General features: G+C 40.3%; 2 protein-coding genes across 2 annotated transcripts in view; one reads left to right on the forward strand and one right to left on the reverse strand.

The window, feature by feature from the left end:
• Positions 1-7883, forward strand: part of IFT80 (intraflagellar transport 80) — a 71121-nt gene extending 63238 nt beyond the window's left edge. The window contains exons 17-18 of the mRNA XM_016215728.2: positions 3772-3895; positions 7435-7883. Of these exons, the coding sequence (XP_016071214.2) occupies positions 3772-3895; positions 7435-7545 (235 nt within the window). The 3' untranslated portion in view covers positions 7546-7883. The remainder of the gene's footprint in view (positions 1-3771; positions 3896-7434) is intronic.
• Positions 7884-19658: 11775 nt separating this feature from the next.
• Positions 19659-20375, reverse strand: C6H3orf80 (chromosome 6 C3orf80 homolog). The gene has a single exon (XM_087817920.1). It carries the CDS (start codon positions 20373-20375, stop codon positions 19659-19661), a length of 717 nt encoding a protein of 238 aa, XP_087674046.1.
• Positions 20376-22719: the final 2344 nt, after the last annotated feature.

Here is a 22719-nt window from a genome sequence, read left to right on the forward strand (position 1 = left end):
ATTGCTGTTTATCTCTTTCATTGTTTATCTTTGCAGATTTTTACATCGTCTTTCCCCTTTCAGATTATAACTATACACTTATTTAAGGACAAATGTTTTATGTTACACATACATAGTAGGTCTTAATACTCATGCGCTTATTCTCTGTGCAATAACCTTAATCATTTCCTAGTGCTCCTCTACAAACATTAAGTGTGGATACATAATAGTGCGTCAGTATCCTAGCAGGACGATGAGGATATTTGCCTCTGATGGCTTCTATTGATGGCTTATAATGTATATAATGTATATGATGCCCTCTGAACATTTCTTGTACCTCCTTGACTTAAGTAAAACTTACCTCTTCCCAGAGGACACTGCTTTAAAAAACAAACAATCTATCTTTTGGTGAAGTATCTGGTCATTTTAAGTGTACTTGCTCAAAAAGACTGTTGAATAGGAAACGGGCAAATGCAGTGGTGAAGAGTGGGGGCTTTGGAATCAGACCCTGATTTGACTTCTGGTTCTGCATGTGTAGCTCTGTGATCTTGGACAGGTTACTGAGGCTCTGTAAATTGTAGTTTCCTTATGTTGAAAATGGTGATAATAAACCTTGTGTTTATTGTCAGGATTAAAATTGTAAAAATTTCTTAGCATACTGCTGACATATAGTAAGCTAAAATAAGTGGTAGCTATTATTCATTTAAAAATATTTATTGAGTTTCTCTCATGTGCTAAGTTTTAAGCTCTGGGAATACAGCAGTGAACAAAATCAAACAAGTTCTGTGATGATAATTTTTTATTCTAAATGGTATGGCTAAGCCCTGGATGGTGTGCCTAAGTGGTTAGAGCGCCGGCCCTCGCACCAAAGGGCCATGGGTTTGAAACCCAGTCAAGGGCACATACCTGGGTTTTAGGTTCGCTCCCCGTTCCTGGTCAGGGCACGTGTGGGAGGCAACCAGTCAAGTAAGTCTCTCTCACATTGGTGTTTCTTTCTCTCTCCCTCCCTCCTTCCCTCCTTTCCTCTCTCTCTCCCACTCTCTCTGAAAAGCAATGGAAAAAATATCCTCAAGTGAGGATAAAAAAAAAAATTTAAAAAAAATGGTATGGCTAAAGATAAAAAGGTAGGAGTAGGGATATGTATTTGGATCCAGTATAAGAATCAGTTTATAACAGCATAATCCAAAGAATAGATTGGATGATAAATAGATTGCTCTTAAGATCCCTGAACTTCTATATTTGTTTAAAACCTTTAGAAGGGAACATATTATAATGTGTGATTCCATTTGAGAAGCATAGTCTTGCTGGTTTGTGCTTCTGTCATTCCTACTTGAATTTGAAAATTGCCTGCAACCTAATAAAATGCAGTCCTTGGAAGAGTTGTAGGTAAGCAAGTTATCTACTTGACATTCACTTTGGACATTTGGTGGTGGTCTGTTCTAAAAAACTGAAGTTCAGAGATATAGAAACTAAAAACTCCAGGTATATATATTGATTCTCTATGTTAAATATTAATAAAAATAATTTATCTACTTCTACCAGTTATATAAAGTGATTTTGCTTCATTCAAGTTATGCAAAAAAAATCATATTTTGGAGTTATCTTTTTATATAACTTCCTTCTATAAAATCAGAGAAGATACATGGATTTATTCCAGCCCCATAATCTAATGTCACATTTGTTTGGTTGCCAAATAACCATTTGCTAGAGACATACTGTTCCCATAACCCTTATATAATTTGGAATGAATTACCTTCTAAATGTGGTAAGGAGACATTTTTTACCCAGTGTGTACTCTTAGAGAACATTTAAAATAGCACATATCATTTGAATGTTTATCTTTAGCCACTGCTTTTTAATCCGATAAATTAATACATATTTTATAACAACAGTAATGGCTATAATGATAGATAATGCTTAGTATCTAGTATCTAAATGCAGGATTAGACATCATATTCTATCCTTTGTACATAATTACATGTACTGATGTTCCATAACAAAGTATTTCTTCGGAATGTTTGAAAAGCCCCACCCAGCGTGGATGCTGATGTATATTCCCCACTTAGAACACTTCTGGTTGTGTGCAGTCAAGAACTCTTTCCCTCATCGTGTACAATCGTAAAGAAAGAATGGGAAATGGAACTTCTAAAGTGACAAAGGGGTGGTTCACCAGAGTTTCCACTCACGTACACACCACTGAATCAGAGAGCCTTAGGGACATACAGGGGGATGGTGTGGGAGAGGGTTGGAGAGCCGAAGGCAGAGACGCTCCCCCTCTCTTGGTCCGCTGGGAACTGTTTCTTGCCTTCTCTCCTCTCCCACTTTTGTTTCTCTCTATTCCAGTACCTCTACATTCTTTCCTGTGTACCCTCTTTTTCTCTGACTTAGTCACAGAGGAATAAAGGAACTTTGTGAGGAGTTTGTGATGGGTAGCAAATACCCTTGAATTTAGCAATATGGTTTATGCCAATATATTTTTATTAAGAAATCGTTGTGCTGAATTTTGGCATTATCATTTGTATTAATGTGACTTAAATTCATAATTTTTTCATATTAAGTCTAATTTCTCAATTGTCTATCAATTATCAATTAATATACACAATATATCTAAAATCTTAAAGCGATTATTTAGCTTAGGTCAAACCAAAGCATGCTAAGAATGAAACAGATTCTCCTACTAAAGAGTCACATGTTGCAAAAAAATCTAGTTAGTAGTCAGTCTTATGGAAAACAACAGATTTATAATAGTTGGCTCTAAGAAATCATGATTGGCCAATTCAGAAGTTACAAGTCATATTAGAAAGCGAGAAACCTTGAGGAACAGTGTACTTTGACTATTATGATGGCTGTTTCCCGTACTTTAAAACAGGATACCAAGAACAGTATAGGAGAGCTACACTCTACTGGATGGTTCCTGACTCAGCTAATGTAAGCTATGCATAGGATCATGGGCTGAGATGCTGTCCAGAACCTGCATACAAAAACCAGCCTGGAACTGAGGATTAATATTTTCATTTCCCACTATATTATCAATATATAGATTTTATGTCTTTGGTATTATACTACTGATTTCAGCAATTCATTTACTTCTTGTCAGCTATTTAAATATTACCTTTTAAATAACTTAGTTATGTAGATATTAATTAGATTATAAAATTTAAATGGCTATTAAATTTTTCTAAGAATCAAATGGCAAAGGCGTTTTGCCAAACTTATTCTCAAATTTTATTTTCATAATATTTTAAATGTGCTGTATTAGTAGAATAAGGATATCAGTATTTAGTTGAATATTAAACAGAAAAAAATTCATTATAGACTTACAAAAATGGTCAAGATAGTTGAACCACTTCCATTTACTTACATTTTACTGTGATGTCAATGAATTTTTCAGTCAACATTTACCACACATATACTCTGTTGTGCTCACCAAAAAGAAATGAAAGCAAAATCTTCCTTCAATAAATATCTAGGTTAGTGAATCAAACAGACTTATAATACACTATAAGTAGTGCTGTAATAACAGTATGCGTAAGATGTTATAGAGCACAGGTAAGATAATGGTCATTTATTTCTACAAGGGGAGCTGGTCAGGGAGAAGAGCTCATGCTTGATCTGGACCTTGAAGTATAAGTAGAAATTTGCAAGATGGCTGAGGTAGGGAATGACGCTCCATACTGAGGGATGAGTGGAAGGGACAACGTAGACCCTTTGTCCCATCCTCTCACCGCAGAACTATACTTCCCGTAGAGGCCAATACAGCAGTGTTGATAATCTGTTTTATTCTCATTACAGGGCGCTTGAACTGGCTGTTAAATACAAAACACATGTTGATACAGTTCTTGCCTACCGTCAAAAGTTTTTGGAGACATTTGGTAAACAGGAAACTAATAAACGATACTTGCAGTATGCAGAAGGTGTAAGTATTATACAATATTTTATAATAATGTATGTGTTTTATAATTATATATAATATTCATCTTAATGAGACAGAATTTGAATAACCCATACCTTAATCTAAAATAATTGCTGTTTGCCTTATGATGTTGTGGTCTTATTTTGACTATATAATTATATTACTAATTTTTAAAAATCTTACAGCTATGTTTTGATTAACTCCAATCTGTTTTTGTAATATCCAATTTGTGTTAAGGCTGGGTGCTAATTAATATTTTAGATAAACAATAGGAATGTCTGGGATAAAGGCTTCTGACTTCTGAATTTTGTCTTTCATCAGCTGCCCCTTCTGCTCCAGGGGAATTGTGTAAGCACAGAGGCACTGCCCAGAAAATGGATACTCTGTCACCCTGTAGAATTCTAGGGAGCTAGGTTGCACCTCTAGAGGTGCCTAGCCCAAGTGAATTTCAGTGCCTAAGACCAAAGAAGTACTGGTAAACCTTTGCCTCTGAAATTCCAGAATCTCATATTTTATAACTCCAATTAGAAGAGTCATTCCAGTACATATTAGCCCACAAGGAGAGGCAGAACAAGAGAGTTTGCCCCAGTGCCTAGAGCAGAGCTGATTAAAAATGAGCACCCACCTTAAATTTACTTTATTATATAATTTTAAAGCAGGTTAATACTACTATGTTTCTTCATCAACATCATCAATATTTCCTTTCAGTATTTTCACTTTTGGTGCTTTTGAGAACATAGATAGTATAGTTCTTACCTTCAAGGAAATTCTATTTTAGATAGCAAAAACTCAACATTTTGATCTTCTTTCTCATTATATATGTATTCAACTATTACCAAAGTGCAATACTCCAGTCACAACAGTAGTGGAAATGTTTAAAGTGGGATAATCAGAACAACATGGCTGTTTTAGGTAGTTTGCTTTCTTTTCATCCTGAAACTATATAGATTACTTTGACTTCCTATGGCACTGTGTTCCAGTTTTCTACTTTTCTTCTTCATAAGTGTAATTTGGAACTTAACTAGAAATTATAAAGTAGTATTTTAAGATGAAAATTATCTTTGACTTAAAAAATCCCCACTATTTATCTATTGTAGCCAAAACTGTGATTATATAAATTCCTTATTTCAGATCTAAGAGCTGAATACAAAAATATATATTTTTTTAATTTGAGAAATTTATACTAGATATATTGAATTCTAGTGTGTTCACAATGCGAAATATGAAAGTTTAGATATATTTAGGAGTCAAAAGTTTGACATACATTCATATCTATGAGCCTGGAAATGTTTTTTGGGCATTTCTAGTTTAAAATGTGGAAATTTGGGATTCATATAAGATGTACTGTCTTCTAAGAACCCCATTAGAGTCATTGTACCTGGTTTACAATGGTGTTCAGTAGTTTTTGTAAAATAATTTGAAACCTGGCAAATAAAATCCACTTGAGGAATATATTCAATCTACTGAATCATACTCTGTGAAAGAAGAAAGGTAGAAGAACCTGAAAATGTTTAAAACATTATATGCTAGGAGAAAGGAAAAAAGAGCAAAAACCCAAGCAACCAACACTTTGTGAGCAGCATTTCATTAATCTGCATAAGGAACATGAGAAGATACAAATTGGTATCCTTTGAATTTGAATACATGAAAAAACATATATATTCCGTTTGGGAGCACAAGGAAGGAAATGAAGTGAACTTGTGCCTGATGGGCCTGCATCCCCTGTGTTGCTGGAAGCTGACTTCCAGCTGAGAGAGAGGGAGGGTGGAGAGCCACCTGGTGCGATTTTGAAATTACTTCTGTGTGAATAAGAATTGACTAGGAACTAGAATAAGAGGTGTCAAATAGTGTCGACACTCCCTGCAAAGAGAAGGATGTGTTTTAGTGTAGAAGCCACTTGACAGCTGTCATGAGTACGTCCTTATATAAAACTCACTATTAAAAATACTCTATTCCAAGGACTAAATGATCAGAACACTGTTCTATAACTGAATAAATACTGAAGTGAAAGTGAAACATTTATTTTCAGTAGGGCGCCTATCAACTGACACCCTCATTTGTGTTATAACAAGTAACTAATATAGATGTCATCAATTTACTTGATGGACTTCTGGTGTAACAGAGCAACAGTCATTCAGAGTACCATCAATATATGATTTTATTGTGATTGATTTGAGAAACATATATAAGTCAATTTAAGTCTGGAAGAAGGCCAAAGCATTCATCAAGTTTATCTTTCTCTTTGCAAATGGTTTGTTAGACATAGAAACAAATGTTTTGCCATTTAAAAAAATATAAAGTTCTGGCCTGATTGAAAAATTGGTGCTTCAAATAATCTAACATTTGTCCTGCCATACAATGAGCTGTTCCCTGCAACTTAGTACAGACATTCATCTTCTATTAGAAAAAGTGTATGAAATTATTATCTTTTTAAAAGTTGACCAAAAATATCCACAAATTAATTCACAGAAATTTGGACAAAGGGTACTGGAATAAAAAAAGAACCAAGTACTTAATTCCATCAACTTCCAGCATGAAATAAAGGAGGCATGAATTCCTGTTAAGGTTAAATTAATCTCTTGGTTACTTAAGGTAAATCTGTTCAAGCAGCAAACAGTACTTCAGCATAGTATATTACTACTTATTCCACCCAGTTCCCCTACATGGCGGTGAAAACCTATTTACTTTTGGCTCAGTCTTAGGAGTTTGTGTTTATTTCATAGTAAATCAGAGTTAGTTTAGCCTAGGACCCAATTTTTCCCATGTCTTGCCTGAGGACACATCCCTTAATTAGTGATCTCCAAACTTTTTAAAACAGAAGAATGCTTTTTCTTAAAGAAATTGTTCATAGAACTTGGGGCAGAATCCATTCCTGATACCAAATATAATGAGGGCAGGGCAGAGATGCTACATCAGGAATCAAAGGGAAGGAAACAGAAAAAATATTTTCACTTTTCAATGATTCTTTTTATATGTGTCCCAGCCTTGCTTTCCCACTACTTCCTCTAATATCTTGACATTATTGTTTTAACCACTATGACTTTATATTATTTTAAGAGTTGTTGCAGAGGAGCCGTTTTTGCAGAGTATGCTCAGGGAAGCAGATGCTGCCCTGTCTTTCCTCACAGGTAGGCCTCTAATGGAAACCTCCTATGTGAGCGGCGAAGAGCTGCCCGTTTGCAACAGGCTTGGCGGAGAGCAACCCACATTCACCCGTTTCCCGAGGCACCTGTGCGGAACCCTAAGGCTCCAAGGCACCGTTTAGCTGTGCCTTTTATAAATAGCTGCAACAAGATTTTGGTCTTTTGAATCACAGTGAGAGTGTTTGCTTTTTATTGTGGTTATTGTTATGCTTGGTATTATTCTTAAAGTTATTATCATTATTTTTTTTGAGCATTATTTTTTCTTAACTTTTCTTTTATGCCCTTCTACTCTAATGTTTTAGAAGTTATGCATTCTATGTTTGTTTTTTCTTGGTTTCTTCGGATTGAACAAAAGTATCTTTACTATATAAGCACGTTTCCTCTTTTCTTCTACTGCAGCTCCAAATAGACTGGGAGAAAATCAAAGCCAAAATTGAGCTGGAAATTACTAAAGAACGCGAGCGATCATCAAGCAGCCAGCTCAGCAAGAGCATAGGTCTAAAGCACTAACTGCCATGCCTACCTTCAAGAAGTTTTACCTTTGAAACTAATTCTGGTTAATCAAGGGTAAGCATGTATTCTTTGCTAAAGAGAAAGGCAGAATCTTAAAGTATAAGCCCTTGCTGTTTGTTTAATACTACAAGTATATACAGAAAGACTAAGTACAATAATTGATGTAGTTTCATCTTTTATATTTTTAGTCCAATAATTTGCAAAACATTCCTATATATTTATGATATACCTACATAGTGTTGCTTACATTCCAGATTTTTGTCCATTGTTTTATTCCTGAATCTTCAGCATGAACAAATATTAATGCTGATAATAAAATATTGGACTCTTTAAAATGTACGTTATTATTGATTTCTTTTTGACCTCTAAATCAGAAAGTGCTCTAAAAGTTTATTTGTACAACAAGAATACATGAGGATGGATTTATGAAAATGTATAATATATTTACTTGTACAACAATGTTCATAGCACTATTCACAGTAGCAAAAAGGTGGACAAAAAGATGAATGGATAACAGATGACTAGATAAACAAATATATATACACAGATAATGGAATATTATTTATCCTTAAAAAGGAGTGACTTTCTTGCACATGCTACAACATGGATGAACCTTGAAAATATTATACTAAGTGAAATAAGCCAGACACAAAAGGTCAAAAGTGTGTGCTCCCACTTATTGGAGGTACCTAAAATAGGCAAGTTCATTGAGACAGAAATGAGAATGGTGGTTGCCAGGGACTGGGGGAGGGGAAAATGGGGGAGTTATTGTTTGTTAAATGAGTATAGAATTCCTGTTTGGGAAGGTCTAGGAGAAAGGAGAGGTCTGTGGGGCAAGTGGGGAGACACAAAGTCATTTTTCATTCTGCCTGCTTTACTCTAAAGCTAACCTTTCCCTACAACTTGACTTGAGCTGTTGGACATCACTCCTGGCCATTTGTGACCCAATGGATCATATGCTTACCATGCACTGTACATAATTTTTTAACTGTAGTGATTTCTAAAGTAGACAGTTTCAAAACAGTTTAGAGCAATTCAACTTCTCAGATGTTTCCAGATGTTATGGGTTATTGAAAGCTACCTTCTGATACTTTTCCACTGTAAAACAGTGTTCATATTAAATTTTTAAATTGGTAAACACATTAGAAATCTGTGGAAGTAAGGCAAGTGGCTATAAGCTTATCTCTATTTGGGGAATATTATCACCAAAATAGCATTTAAAATGATTCACTTCAGAAGCAATAAAACCTCTACCTAAAGTATATTTTCTTGTTCTCAAGTCAACTGGGACTGTACCAGAGAGCTCATTCATTAAACTAGTGACAAATAATGTTTACTTCTACAGGAAAAAAATAAACTAGAGTTTGTAAGCCAAGACAGTCCACATGTCTAGCATTAAGTGCTAGAATGTAATCTCATAGAGATTAATATTTACAATGTGCTAGACTATTAATTCTTGAAATAAAATGTAGAGATGGAGAGCAGTTGTCAGGGGTTAGGGACGAAGGAGAGGGAGAAGGTAGATGCAGCTCTAAGGCGATGCAGGGCAGCGGGAGGAAGCTCTGTGGTGATGGAACAGTTTTGTATCTTGATTGTTGTGGTGGTTACATAAAGCTACACGTGTGATAAAATTGCATAGAAACAAAAGCCTGGGATAATTTAGTTTTCAGTACCTCACCATTATGGCAGTGCCTCCACAGGTTTCCTTGCAATCAGATCCTTGCATAGGACCTGATGATTTCCATGGGATAGATTTCCAGTTGGGAACATAACTGCTAAATCGAGGCTATGTACATGTAAGGCTTTTGATGACTGTTAAAGGCCTGCTTCTGACACATTCTGAAACTTAGGGGCTCCTCGAAGATCAATGCAGAAAACTTTTCCGTGGCCTCAAAGCTTTGACCCTTCGTCTCTCCCAAATCCATTTGCAGTGACAATGCCAGCCACCTTATATGTAACCTTTACTGAGTGCCAGGCTCAAAGAGCTTTACCCTCTGATATACTGCTTTTAGTTTCCTTTTCAGAAGAAGAAATTGAGTCAGAGAGAGGGCAGGCAGTTCAACTGGAATCACAGCCCTGATAAGCAGTAAATCTGGGGTCATGAGCCTTGACAACCCAGTCCCAGAATCTATACTGCCCAGTGCTTCTTGGGATGTGCTTTTTTTTTTTTTTTTTCAGTTGAGATATAATTGACATATAACTATGCATTAGTTTTAGGTGTACAACATAATGATTTGATTTTGTATATATTGTGAAGTGATCACCACATTGTCTAGTTAACATCCATCACCACACAGTTACCAAAAAAAAATTTTTTTTTCTTGTGATGAGAAACTTTTAAGATTGACTCTCTTAGTAACTTTCAAATGTACAGGTCTTCCATTTTTTGGTTAAATTTATTCCTACATATTTTATTATTTTTGATGTAATTATAAATGGGATTGTTTTCTTAATTTCTCTTTCTGATAGTTATTAATATATAGAAATGCAATTGATTGTTGTATATTGATTTTGTGTCCTGAGACTTGAGTGCATTTGTTTATCCTGGGTTTTTTTTGTAGGAATCTTTAGGGTCAATGTGTGTTTTAAGTATATTTTTATAATTTATAAAAGGAAAAAAAGGCTTTTAAAAGGTCTAAGAGAAATAACATTTTAGGAGAATAATTTGAAAGTTATGTAGTTACTCATTCCTTTAGCGTATAACCTGTTTTGGGATTGGACCAAAGCATCAGGAGTTGAGTTCCAATACTATATTACTCAGACCCCTTGAAGAAGTGTAGTGAGCTACACTTTTATGCCATTGGCCTGTACTGAGGATCTCATTTTTAGAAGCCCCATGGAACATATTTAGTGAAAAGATGGTTGAATATGTTATGCTTGACATGACAGTGTCTTCTTTATGAGAGCTCCCAGGACAAGCTTCTTCCAGATCTCAGTGCCAGGAAGAGTTGTGCTTCTCTCAAGCAGCTTGTCTGGTTTTTATTTACAAACACTGAATCTTTTAACTGATCTGTTTCTTTTTTTGTATTTCCTGCTAAAAAGCTCAGAACTAAGGTATAGCCTTATTTTTCCAACTCCTCTTTCCCCCTTTGCCTTGGTTTCTTCATTTACTTTTTGGGGGTATTTTTTGTGTGCCCTTTTTATAAACGACCTTAAGTCAGTTGGGTGTGAGTTAAAGGAGAATGGCAGGCTGGATGGATGGGATAATTAATTGATGTACTTGGAGGTTTTTTTAACCTTTAAGTTTTATCTTCTGGAGCCCTGTAAAATAAAATTAATTCCATTTCTATAAGTTTGCCTTTTAAATATTTAATCACAGTTATTTTCCCTTGGCTATCTCTTCTTCAGGTTAAAAATCAGAAATGTTTATATAAAAGCCTTTATATCAGACTCGGTTCCACCATATCCGAGGTGGGTTTCAGTGTGCATTGGGCCAGTGCATTTGCCCCCTCTACCTCCTTAAGCTGCACTCCCCCAGCAGCCTGTACCCTCCCTCCTCTGCTCCCGCAGCCCTGGTGTCCGTTCTCCAGGACCCACTTCTGAGGCCACTGCTTCCCCCTTGTCATCACTCACAGCTTCTCTATGAAGTTTCAAGATCCAGTATCCCAGGCTCCTACACCAGCTCTCCTTACTTTTCTCCCACTATGCTGGTCCCTCAAGATGTCCACACTCTTAACCGTTTCCATTGTATTTAGAGCTCCACTATTAGCCCTTCTTTGCCTGCCCAAACCCAATTTCTCTTTTTCTACCCAGGCTTTTACCCAAGTGTATCACCTCAACCAAAACCAGTCAATAAGACCAGTTGACAGTTTTTTAAAGTTAATTTTTGTTTTTCCTAAAAGTGTTTCCGCTCTTAATTCAAATCATTAATGCCCATGATTTGGAAAAGTTTTTGAATTCCCACAAGTTTATTTAAATATCACACCAAGAGCCCAGTGTCAACCATTATGTGTATACTGGCACTTGAAATACATTTTTATGTCCCAGGCATAGTGTTAAATGCTTTCTGTACAGTACCTTAATATTCATTGAAATTAATACTTCATTTGAGGTAGGTACTCTGCCCAGTTTACAGATGAGAAAATAGGGTTGGAGAAGTTAAGCAACTTGCTTATGGTCACATAACTAGTAAGTGTAATGTCCAGAGATTCACCCAGGCAGCCCAACTCTAAACCAATGTGTCAGACTGTATGAAGTCTTAACAAACGGTCATACTCTACCCCAAGAATCACAAGCAGAATCTTCATTTAGGAAGCTATTTTTGTCCTTGCTTCAGTATTGGCTGGCACTGGGTGTTTGGTTCTAATGTTAGAGTCTATGGTTCTCATTTTTATGCTGAATATAAAAACACCATTCTGTTTCTTTTCTTTTTTTAAAATATTGGACAAGATTCACCAGCTATTTTAAAGAACTGTTTTTTCAATTTTTAAAATTAATAAAGTCAGACCAGGAAAGAGGCACATTTGTTGCTTAAGGAATTGACTGAATAAAATGGAAAAAAACAATATCTGAGTTGTTTTTGACCACTTCAGGTTTTATCAATGAGACATTTCTGCATTCCCACAAATAATTTTTTGAGTTATTAAAGATTCCTGGCTCAGATTCTATAGTACATTTAATAATTTTTTCTTTTTTAAATATATCTTTATTGATTTCAGAGAGAGGAAAGGAGAGGGAGAGAGAGAGATAGAAACATCAATGATGAGAGAGTCATTGATCGACTGCCTCCTGCACGCCCCCGACTGGGGATCGAGCCCGCAACCCGGGCATGTGCCCTGACCGGGAATCAAACCCTGATCACCTGGATCCTAGGCCGACGCTCAACCGCTGAGCCACGCCTGGCTAGGCAATAATATTTTCTTAAAACAGCAAAGAACAAATAATAGCTGCCTTATTTTGCCTGTGAAAAAAATAGAAAGCACCCGGCCGGGCGTGGCTCAGCGGCTGAGCATCGACCCAAGATCCAGGAGATCTAGGTTCGATCCTGGTCGGGGCACGTGCCTCGGTTGTGGGCTCAATTCCCAGTTGGGGGGTGTGAAGGAGGCAGCTGATCAATGACTCTCTCATCATTGATGTTTCCATCTCTCTCTCTTTTCCCCTCTCTGAAATCAATAAAGATATATTTTTTTAAAAAAGTGATGTTGATGTGATGCTATGTAGCTACAGCCATAGCCCCGATGATGAGATATTCTGTGAGGTGAAACCGCATGTTGAGAAGTTCAGTGGTTAAGAGAACCAGCTCTGGAGTCAGACAGACTGGATTTGCCTCCTGGACCTTCCACTTATCAGCCATGTAACTTTGGGCACGTGACTCAACCCCTCTGAGCTACACTTTTCTCATCTGTCAAATGGGATAAATGATCCTTAGTCCCCCTTTTGTGAATTTTAAATGAGATAATATATGTAAATACCTAGCACAGCGTCTGGTATATGTAAGCATTCTATGAAGTATAGTTGTTATTGTTTATAATCATCATGATAACAAAAGTGTCACCCCCACAGCAGCTACCAAGAATGTATCTAAAGCTGTGCACATATTTTTATTTTGTTCTTTGGAAGAAAGGCTAAAATGTAAATTGCTACCACATTTTCAGAGCATGCTAGATATAATGATATTTAACATTATGTGCTAGGAATAATGAAATAATAATAAAGAATTGCCAGAACTCAAATGCAGTATTATAAATTTCAGGAATTAAATTATAGCATTAATAACAACTAGATTACAGATATTTATTAAAATAAGAGTAGGTATCCACAAAAAGCTTAGGAGCACTCCAAAGCAGAAACTCTAAGACTCCTCAAGAGACTGCTGAAAACACCGGAAGGAAAGGCAGAACTATGGAAGGCTTGGCAGGTATCAGAGTGCTCCCACATGTACACAAAGAAACAGTAACAAACGGTGGTAATTTCCACAGAAAGCTTAGAAGCATGCAAAGCAGAAACCAGAGCCAACAAAAACTCCTGAGAATCCTCACAGGAGTGCTGAGGACACCTAAAATAAAACCAGGACCCATGGAAACCTGCAGCTATCAGGGAGCTCCTGTAAACACCAAAAGAACCAGAGGGGCAAATAAACGATAATGTCCACGGAAAGTTTAGGAACATTTGAAAGCAGAATCCAGAACCAGTGGAAAAGCTAAGAACCCTCAGGGGACTGCAGGGGTCACTGAGGACAGTGCAGACTCTGTGAAAGATCTGACTGGCATCAAAGGGCTTATAAAAACACCGAAGCAAGCAGCGCAACTAGAGAGGGAAAGCAACCAGAACCCTTATCTCCCAAGTGGACATGCATTCAAAATGAAAACTTCACAGGTATCAAGAGATTGCTTAGGACACTAGGAAAAGGCAGAACCAGTAAGACCCAACAGCAACTGTGGACCCAGAGAGAAGATAGTCAACAAGAAACTTGGGGCAGGTCCCATGGACAATTGTGAGTCAACCAACTGACAGTTAATCACGAAGCTTCTGAGAACTCGTGTGGAAAATACTCAACCCAACAGGCACTAACAGACAAAACACCTAAAGAAAAGGGAGATCAAGTAGAAGACTTGACAGGTGTCAGGAACCTCATAACAACCCTGGAACAGAGATGCGAATCTACAGAAAATCTTACAGGTATGATGAAAGTTAAGAAAATTTCTAAGGTACATCCAGTAGATCTGAAAGACATTACAATTACTTATGGCGATTCCAAATTCTGAAAACTTATTCACACGGAATCCTTACTAAGGATTTAGATACATCAGAGAAATTACAAGAAAAACCTAAAATATCTGTAATTCAAAGATGTGAAAAATACTAATCAAGAAAAAGTAACAAAAATATTAGAACACACAGAGTGTACACATTTTTCAATCAAAAAAATGTAGAAGGCTGTATAAAACTTTTTAAAATAACACCGAAAGAAAACCTGAAGCCAACAGTTATTAATACTTTATTGAAATCATCATGAAAAACGAAAAACGCAATCAAAGACCTCTTAGAACCCAAACAAGGCAGAATCCAAACAAAGGCATGCTGTTTGGAAGTTGACTGTAATGGACTTGAAGAAATGTTTGATTTGATGAACAAAAATAGTGATGGACTAGGATATCTCAGCCAAGAAAATTCCTCTTGTAACCCTTGTGAATAGAAATTGAAAACAAACTCCCCTGAAACTGAAGATGTGTGGCCAAAGAACATGCAAGGTAGAGTTAGTCAAAGAACAAGACCTACCCTAAAAACCCCAAAAAACAAATTCAAGAATCTAAACATTTACCTAGTCAAACAGATTATGTGCAGAGATGAATGTAAAGAAATCTGAGCTTAATTTTCAAGAAAAGCTGAGTCAGGGAATGTCCCTGTATCCCAGTCGCATACTCAACTGATAAAGAACTAGCGTCTCAGTTGCTTATGTCAACAGAAAAGATCCAGGTAAAGAAAGACAAAAAGAATACTGTAAAGAGCTTCCAGGGAAAACACTTGAAGTTAGAGCCGTGAACCAGAAGACAGAAACTGTTACCTTGGGAAGAAGCAACACTGGTGTAAATCTTCAGGAATCTGAGCTTGGCTGGTTCAGCAGGGGTCGTGCGCATGGAGAAAGGTGACAACGCAACCAAGAGTTTGCAAGAAGAAAAGTTAAATCTACAACTGAAGAGACGATATTTTTAAGACCCAGGAAAATACTCAAAATTACTTTTTATCTGGTAAAATCTTCAGTCAGTGCAGAAGAGGAAATTCACACAACCAGCATAAAATAGGAGTAAACCCAGAAGGTTCTAGTTTTTTTGTCTGGTGAAACAAAGCAGAAGATAAAACTATTGAAAGTTCCTCAGATAAAAGAACTTAGTAAACTGATGAACAGAATAGAGTCAATGACATGGAAGCATGGGTCAGGATGATGAATGTCAAAGGGATGGAGGGGGGCGGGTGGGGGGGGAGAGAGTAACCAAAGAATTTATATGCATATATGCACAACCCAAGGACACGGACAATGGTGGGGAGAGGGACTGGGGAGGGGGAAGGAACGGGCGGGGGGGGGGGGAACGGGTCAACGGGGAGAAAAAGGGACATCTGCAATATTTTAAACAAAAAAATAAAATAAAATCTTAACACAGTGAAATTAAATCACAGCAAAGAGTAACCTGGAATTCTGAGACGGGTTTCGGAGGAGTTGAAGAGGAAAGAAGTGATCACCTTTAGCCAATGGCAATCATAAATATTCTCCACAGTATAATTTTTGCCATAAAATTAAAAGTGAATTCTGTAAGTAAAACAAAATAAATAAAACATTAGGTTCTTTAGCTATTTAAAGTATATCTGAAGTATTGGTTTTGACATTTGATTATTTTATAGGTGAAATAAAAAATAAGAATTAAGACATCCTTTCCAGCCCTATGGAAGAAAGGATGTCTTAATTTTTTTTTTGCAGTTAGTTGGTGGCTGTCATTCTCTGGTTGATAAAGTACCTTCCCTTTGCCTACCACTTATTAGCCTTTTTGCCAATGGATGAAAGGAGAACGAAAATGTAAAACCATGAGGTCAGGTATAAACTCACCAAGACTTTATTACTGACTGGTTGTCTGCAACTTACACTTTTGGAGAGATGGTTAGTGCTGGTTGCTCAAAATAAAACAACTCATGGCTATTTCTCTCAATCTGGAAATCCGTATTATGATTTGTGATATTTTTACAGAAGTCAATGCAGAATATTGTATAAATCTGAACACCATACTCATGTTTATAACATCTCAGTTTCCGCTCTGAATTGTTTCCTTTATTCCACTTGAGAGAAACTGTATACATTTATAGGACAACATTAAAGTACTCAGCATATTGCCTTTTAAACTGTTGAGGCCATTTCCTTAATATTCCCTTTGGCCTTTACAATTGAATCCTTATATAGCACACCTCATAGCCTTTGGCACAATTGCCAGTGAATGCCATTTTCTGTGGTTGGAGTACACTCACATTTGCAGAATGTGGCAATTAATGGCTTCAAGAAGACATTTTCCCCTTGGTTATGATATTGAATGCCAATAACAAATCGCTTTTAAGCAACTGGTGATATACATCTATCTATCATCTATCTATCATCTATCTATCTATCTATCTATCTGTCTGTCTGTCTGTCTGTCTGTCTGTCTGTCTGTCTGTCTATCTATCTATCTATCTATCTATCATCTATCATCATCTATCTATACATATGTGTGTGTGTGTATATATATATGTGTGTGTGTGTGTGTGTATATATATATATATATATATATATATATATATATATATATATATATATGATTTAGAAAATCAATCATGCTCACATTCCATATGGATTCTTACAATATCCAGGACAATTTTTTCCCTTCTCATGAGAAGTCAGTGAAAATAAAATATGCTTTGAATTAGTTTGATAATTGAAAACCAGGAGTAAAGGCTTAGTTAGTACTGGAGAATCTGGCACTCTCAGGTAGGTTTGGTTAAGGTGTGTACATATGTAGCAAGCAGCCTTGCAAACATTATCAGCCACAGACTCTATCTATCCTTCATAGTATAATGTGTATACACACACACGTGAGGGAATAACTATTTTCTACATTAATAACTATTTTCTGCATTTCTATTTTCTACTAGTCCTATGTAATAAATAACTTCCAGGTGAAATCTGTAAAACCAAAAACCCAGATATTGGCCTTAGGGCTTTAAAAATGTTTCTATCCAGGTATTCTAGCACTGTGAACACATACATTCTGTGTGTATTAACATGGTATGTTATATATGTGTGTATTACCATGAGACATGTTGGTAATACACTAATACAAATAATTCTTGAGATTTTTTTTTTTTTCCTACAAAATTATGTCTGAACAAATTGTGTCTGATAAATCAGTGAACTGCAAGGAAAAAAGACCAAAGTGGAGTCAAACTCATTTTTATTCAAATGAGGGATGTGAATAAAAGCTTGTGTGATGTATAGGGGGAAAAAACAAATATAAAACTTGTGATTTTAAAAATCAGGAAAATATACTTGATCCATATAATGAGTGTATTTTTACAAGATTTTGTTGTAAAGATCAAGATGTTAGTAGCAGCAACATACAGGATATACTCTACTGGTACTTGGATACTTTATGTTGACATTTCAGATATGTGTGAATTTTAAGAAGTGTCTAAAACAGTGTACTCAAAGGATAAATCACTTAAAAGAATATGGCAACTTTCCAGTTTGAATGGGGTAGTACTGATAGTGACATGTAACTAAAATTTACACTGTTTGAGAAACATAAATGTATTTGATTATTCAATATAATATGATTCCATTAAATCATGTACCACTCTCGATATTGTCCCAACTCCTGATGCTTTTGTCAATTCACAGCTTAAAATTGCTTTTAAATGACAAAGATACACATTTCACATTTTAACACACTACCATATAGCCACACATCTGATACAATTTGCACAAAGAAAGATTTTAATGTTTTTCTGATTTAATGCACTTCAGATGACAGTAAGGACAGAGTCATTAGCTTCTGAAAGTTTAGAGTAAACCATTCTCTTCTATTACAGTTGAGGCATTTTAAGATTTCTTAGAACTATCAGACCTTTGCAACCAGCTTTTAAAAGTTTAGTCAAATCATTTTCTTCTAAAACAATTCAGATATTTTAAGATTTCTCAGGATCGTGAGACTTTCTCAATCCTAAGAACATCGCTTCTAGGTACATGTGTGAGGTCGATGTGTGTAATCTTAGTGTTAACGCTCATCCTTCCTCTAGCAGAGGAACCTCTTGATTTCCTTTTCCTCTCATGAGAATCATAAGCTCTAAAAATCATATGGCATACCAGGTATATACTGTACACAGACAATGTATATGCACATTAACATAATGCATCTTAATATCTTATATTACCAGTTACTTAAAGGACATTTCATAGAATGGTGGAACTGATACAGTGACATTTTCCTTAAGACAGGTTGACTGAATCCTTCTGTAGTACATTACTGCACGGTTATGGCTTTAAACAAAAGTTACAAGTCACACCAAGTTCTAATGCTTTGTATCATGTTGTGGAATGTATCCCAAATGAAAAATGGAGGGGAAAGTGCATGGCATCGTGCTTCATGGTATGGCATATATGTCTCGATCATTTTTACATATAACTCTGTGGTAAATGATACAAGGAAGATTTAGACTGCGTAATGTATAGTTATAAAAAGTTATATATTATGCCACAGTACTAAAAATAAAATTTATTCTTTCAAATAGTGAAAATAAGATATCCTTCATGTCTTTGTCACGTTTTCTCACTCTATCATGCCTCTTTCCCCCATTGTAAATGAATAATGTCCAACATTTTATTCAGCAGTAATAAGAGTGTGGGCAATTTCTGGGCCATTAAGGCCTAAAAAGGGTGATAAGACAATTATTTTGTCATTAATTGCAGAAATACCTTCCTGATACGTTCAATACATGGTAAAAAATATAAAAATAAAAGACAAATATAAATATCTTCTCAGTTATTGAAAAATCAAAAGTCCAACTGTACCCTCTTACAAATAAGGTCTTGGGTATACGTAATTCCTGTATCTTGAACAGGTACAGCAACTCATCCTGGGGTATCCCCACCAAACCAGGAAGACACGGAGCGGTGTGGGGGCCCCTCTTCAGGGGGCGTGCGGTCGCACCCTGAGCGCTGGGGTCCCAGCCCCGCCGCGTCCCCAGCCCCCTCGCCCCCGCCGCTCCGCGCCCCTCACCGTCCGGGAGGCTGCGGCCCGCCTGGGAGAGGGGAGTGGACTGCGTCCCTGCCCCTCATCCCTAACGGTCCTGCCCTTCTCCCCGCGCACTAAGGGGCTCGCGTGTTTTCTTTGCCTCGGGGAGCAGGCACTTACGGGTGAGCACAATCAGGGCGGCCCATCCTTAGAAGCCGCGCTCCGGGCTAGTCCGCCGCAGCCGCCCGCCGCGCGTGCCTAACGTTTCCTTGAGCCGAATGAAACGCTGGGAAACGTAAGATCGACGGGGAGAGCGCGGCCCCAATCCAGTCCCCGGGCGACGGGGAGGGCCGGCAGGGGCGACGCGCGAGGTGCAGCCCCGGCGCCGTCCGTCCGCGCCGTCCCCGAGCGGGCCGCCGCTCAGATGAGCGGGAAGCGGCCCCCGCCGCCGCCGGGCTCCCCGGGGCGCCCGAGCACCGACACGGGCAGCACGACCTCGCCGGGGCTGAGCTGCTGCAGCCGCATGGACTCCTCATAGGTGGGCAAGTACTTGACCTCCTCGTAGCTGGGCAGCTGCAGGAAGGCCGGCGAGACTAACCGCAGCTCGTGCTCGGAGGCGCAGGAGGGCACCGAGAACCGGCCGCCGCCGCGGCCCCGGCCGCCGCCGCTGTCCAGCAGCGAGTCCTGGGAGCCGGCGGCCGCCTCGTCCCGCAGCAGCGCCGGCGAGTCGTCGTCGTCGGGCGGCCCCGCGGCTCCGGGCGGCCCGGCGCCCCCCGGCGGCCCCGGCCGCGCCTGCCCGGGCCGCGCCTGCCCGCGCGGGTACCGGCGGGGGCTGGGGCAGATGATGCGCTGCAGAAAGTAGCCGATGGCGAAGAGCACGAGCAGGATGAGCAGCCCCGAGAGCTTGCGCACGAACCAGCCCACGTTGTCGAGGAAGGCGTGCAGCGGCAGCTTGCAGCAGCGCACCGCCGTGGCGTTGGCCGCGTCGCAGCAGCGCTCCCGCTCGCCGCAGGCCAGCTCCGCGCAACCCCCGCCGCCCCGCGAGGGCGCCACCAGCGCCAGCGCCAGCAGCAGCAGCGGCAGCGGCGGCGGCGGCGCGGCCGGCAGGCCCTCGGCCGGGACCCCAGTCCCCCACATGGCCGGCGCAGACCGCCGCTGACGTCCGGGAAGGGGCCGGGGATCCGTCGGTCGGCGTATCCGTCGGCCTCTCCGCGGGCGCTGCGCTCGGGTCCCGCGCGCCGCTCCCCGCGCCTCCGCTCCCTGCGGCCGGAGCGTCCCGCTTGGCCGCGCTGGGCGGGAGGAGGAGCCCCGGGCGCGCCGGGCAGCCTCCCGAGCCGCTGACCTTACACCCGCGCGCCCCGCCGCCCGGCCCGGCGCGGGGCGTCCGGAGCCGCCCAAGATGGCAGAGGCCGCCCGCGCGGGGCCGCCGCCCCCGCCTCGCCCGCCGCCCTCCGGGGCCCGCAGGGTTAACAGCCCGCGCGCCGCCGGGAGCGCCCAGACCTCGCTTAATTCAGCCGCCGCGCTCTTCCCCTCGGGCGGGCGGGGGCTCGCTCGCGTGGGTGTCTCAGTTTTAAGTGATTGGATTTCCCCAGGAATGTTATTTAAATTGACTTGCGACTGGGATTCGCTTACCCATCCTTTTTGTGATCTTTCTGATTAAAAATGGATGATGGCCATTAATGACGAGCGCAGCCCCGCCACCGTCCCAGAGCTTGGGGGGGGGGGCGGGGAGTGGGGGACCTCTGGACGGTTCTGCTTTCAGGCAGATCCTAGGGGCTGGGAAGTCGGCACCCCCAGGAGACCTCCTGAACTGATCAAAGAATTCCCCGGAGAGGCTCAGGTCACAGGCACCAAGGAAGTACCGGGGGGGGGGGGGCAGGGGGCCCTCTGCCAAGGTGACCCGAGTTGCCCAAGGAGAGGAGAGGGGGCGCATATTTCCCCGGTGGCTCCTCCGACAACCCCACCCCCACCCGCGCCGGAGGCACCGGGCAGGGATTGGGGTTTGGGGCAGCAGGAGGCCTCTATTCCCGTCTAAGTAACACCTCCGTGAAATGCCAGAGGGGAGCCGGGAGTGGTTGGCCACGTTCCTGAACACTGATCTGCGTCTAAAGGGTCTTTTTCAAGGTTATTCTTATTTGCGAAGTTTGCCTTGAAAAGGAGAGTCTGTGCCGCCAGTGAGCACGCGGGGCAGAGCACCTCTCCGGACGTCTCCATTCCCGGGGGGCCCCTAGTGCCCAAGGGGGCAGGGCGGTCCCCGCGGCCCCGGGGCGCGGGCGCGGGGCGGTGGCCTCAGGCGGCCCCTGAGCTGCCCGGCAGAGCCGGGGCCGAAACCCGCAGCCCTCTCCGTGGGACTGGCGTTTATTCATCCCCCACCCCCTTACGTGCTAGGACCCCTGCGGAGAAACCAAACCGGACATTCCACAGTCGCGGAGAGAAAACAGTAAAAAAAAAAAAAATAGACCCAAGATGCAACCATAGGTCGGTCGGGTGAAAGCAAAGGCTTCTTTTAGAGTAAGTCGCACTGGGTCTCTCTAGCAGCCTCACGGCTAAGGCTGGGGTGGTGGTTTGCTTTAGGCGGTTGCCTCGTCTAAGTGCAAACATTTCAAATATTTCTGCTGCTGGGAACCTCACTTTGCCTCACGCTCCAAAACAGTCCCATCTCCTCACAGAGACTCCCCTGAGCGTCTCGGAGGAGATGCTTCACCTGAAGCTCAGCCTGTGCGCACAGGTCCTTTCTAGGCCCCCCAAGCCCTAACATTTCTCTGGCCAAGGCCTGTGTCTCTGTGGGAGGCTTGAGGTTCATTGTGGAAAGCCCGGTCAACAAGGGCTTCACACTGTAGTAAGATGATTCATTTTAGAACAGTGAAAATTGTGTTATTGTTTCATTCACCCATTTTTCTGCCAAATTTACACTAAACATTTTTCTGTTCAAAGATCTCTGCTAGATGCTTACCATTACAGAGAAAAAAACGACTTTTCTCTCCCCAACCTGGGGCAAACCCAGGTTTCCACTCCCAGCTGCTCCTCAATGGAGTGGAGGCGAGATTCCACAGAGGGACACCAAGGGCATGTTCCTCTCTGGTCCCGGCTTGTTCTTACTTTCCCAAAGGAAAAATAAAGTTAATGAGTTTTTTCAAACAATCTCAAGGATAGAAGCCGTTCATAGCCTGAGATGGGCTCTGAGTATAAAGTTGAAAATCTATAAAGACTTCTTTGGGTTTTTATTATCTGAGCCTTTAGGATTTCTGCTCATAGTAGTAGGAACAATGGGAAAATAAAGGGGGGGCTGCCTGGTTGATGATAATGTAGAAGACTGTGCCCTACTTATTGCTCTTTTGAAATTACTAAACAGCATTTAAATTGTTTCATTTCTGTCTGTCTTTAAGGATTAGTTTGTTTGTAGAATATTAGGACACAGAACAACATAGATCTTATAGAAAATAAAACCTTGTCAGAGTTATATGAAAACAGGGGAAAAGGT

Source organism: Miniopterus natalensis, chromosome 6, assembly GCF_054644295.1.
Source record: "Miniopterus natalensis isolate mMinNat1 chromosome 6, mMinNat1.hap1, whole genome shotgun sequence".
NCBI lineage: Eukaryota > Metazoa > Chordata > Mammalia > Chiroptera > Miniopteridae > Miniopterus > Miniopterus natalensis.

What these genes read in the sequence shown, in the direction of transcription:
- C6H3orf80 (XM_087817920.1), bottom strand. Translation starts at nt 20,375, where the DNA reads ATGTGGGGGACTGGGGTCCCGGCCGAGGGCCTGCCGGCCGCGCCGCCG.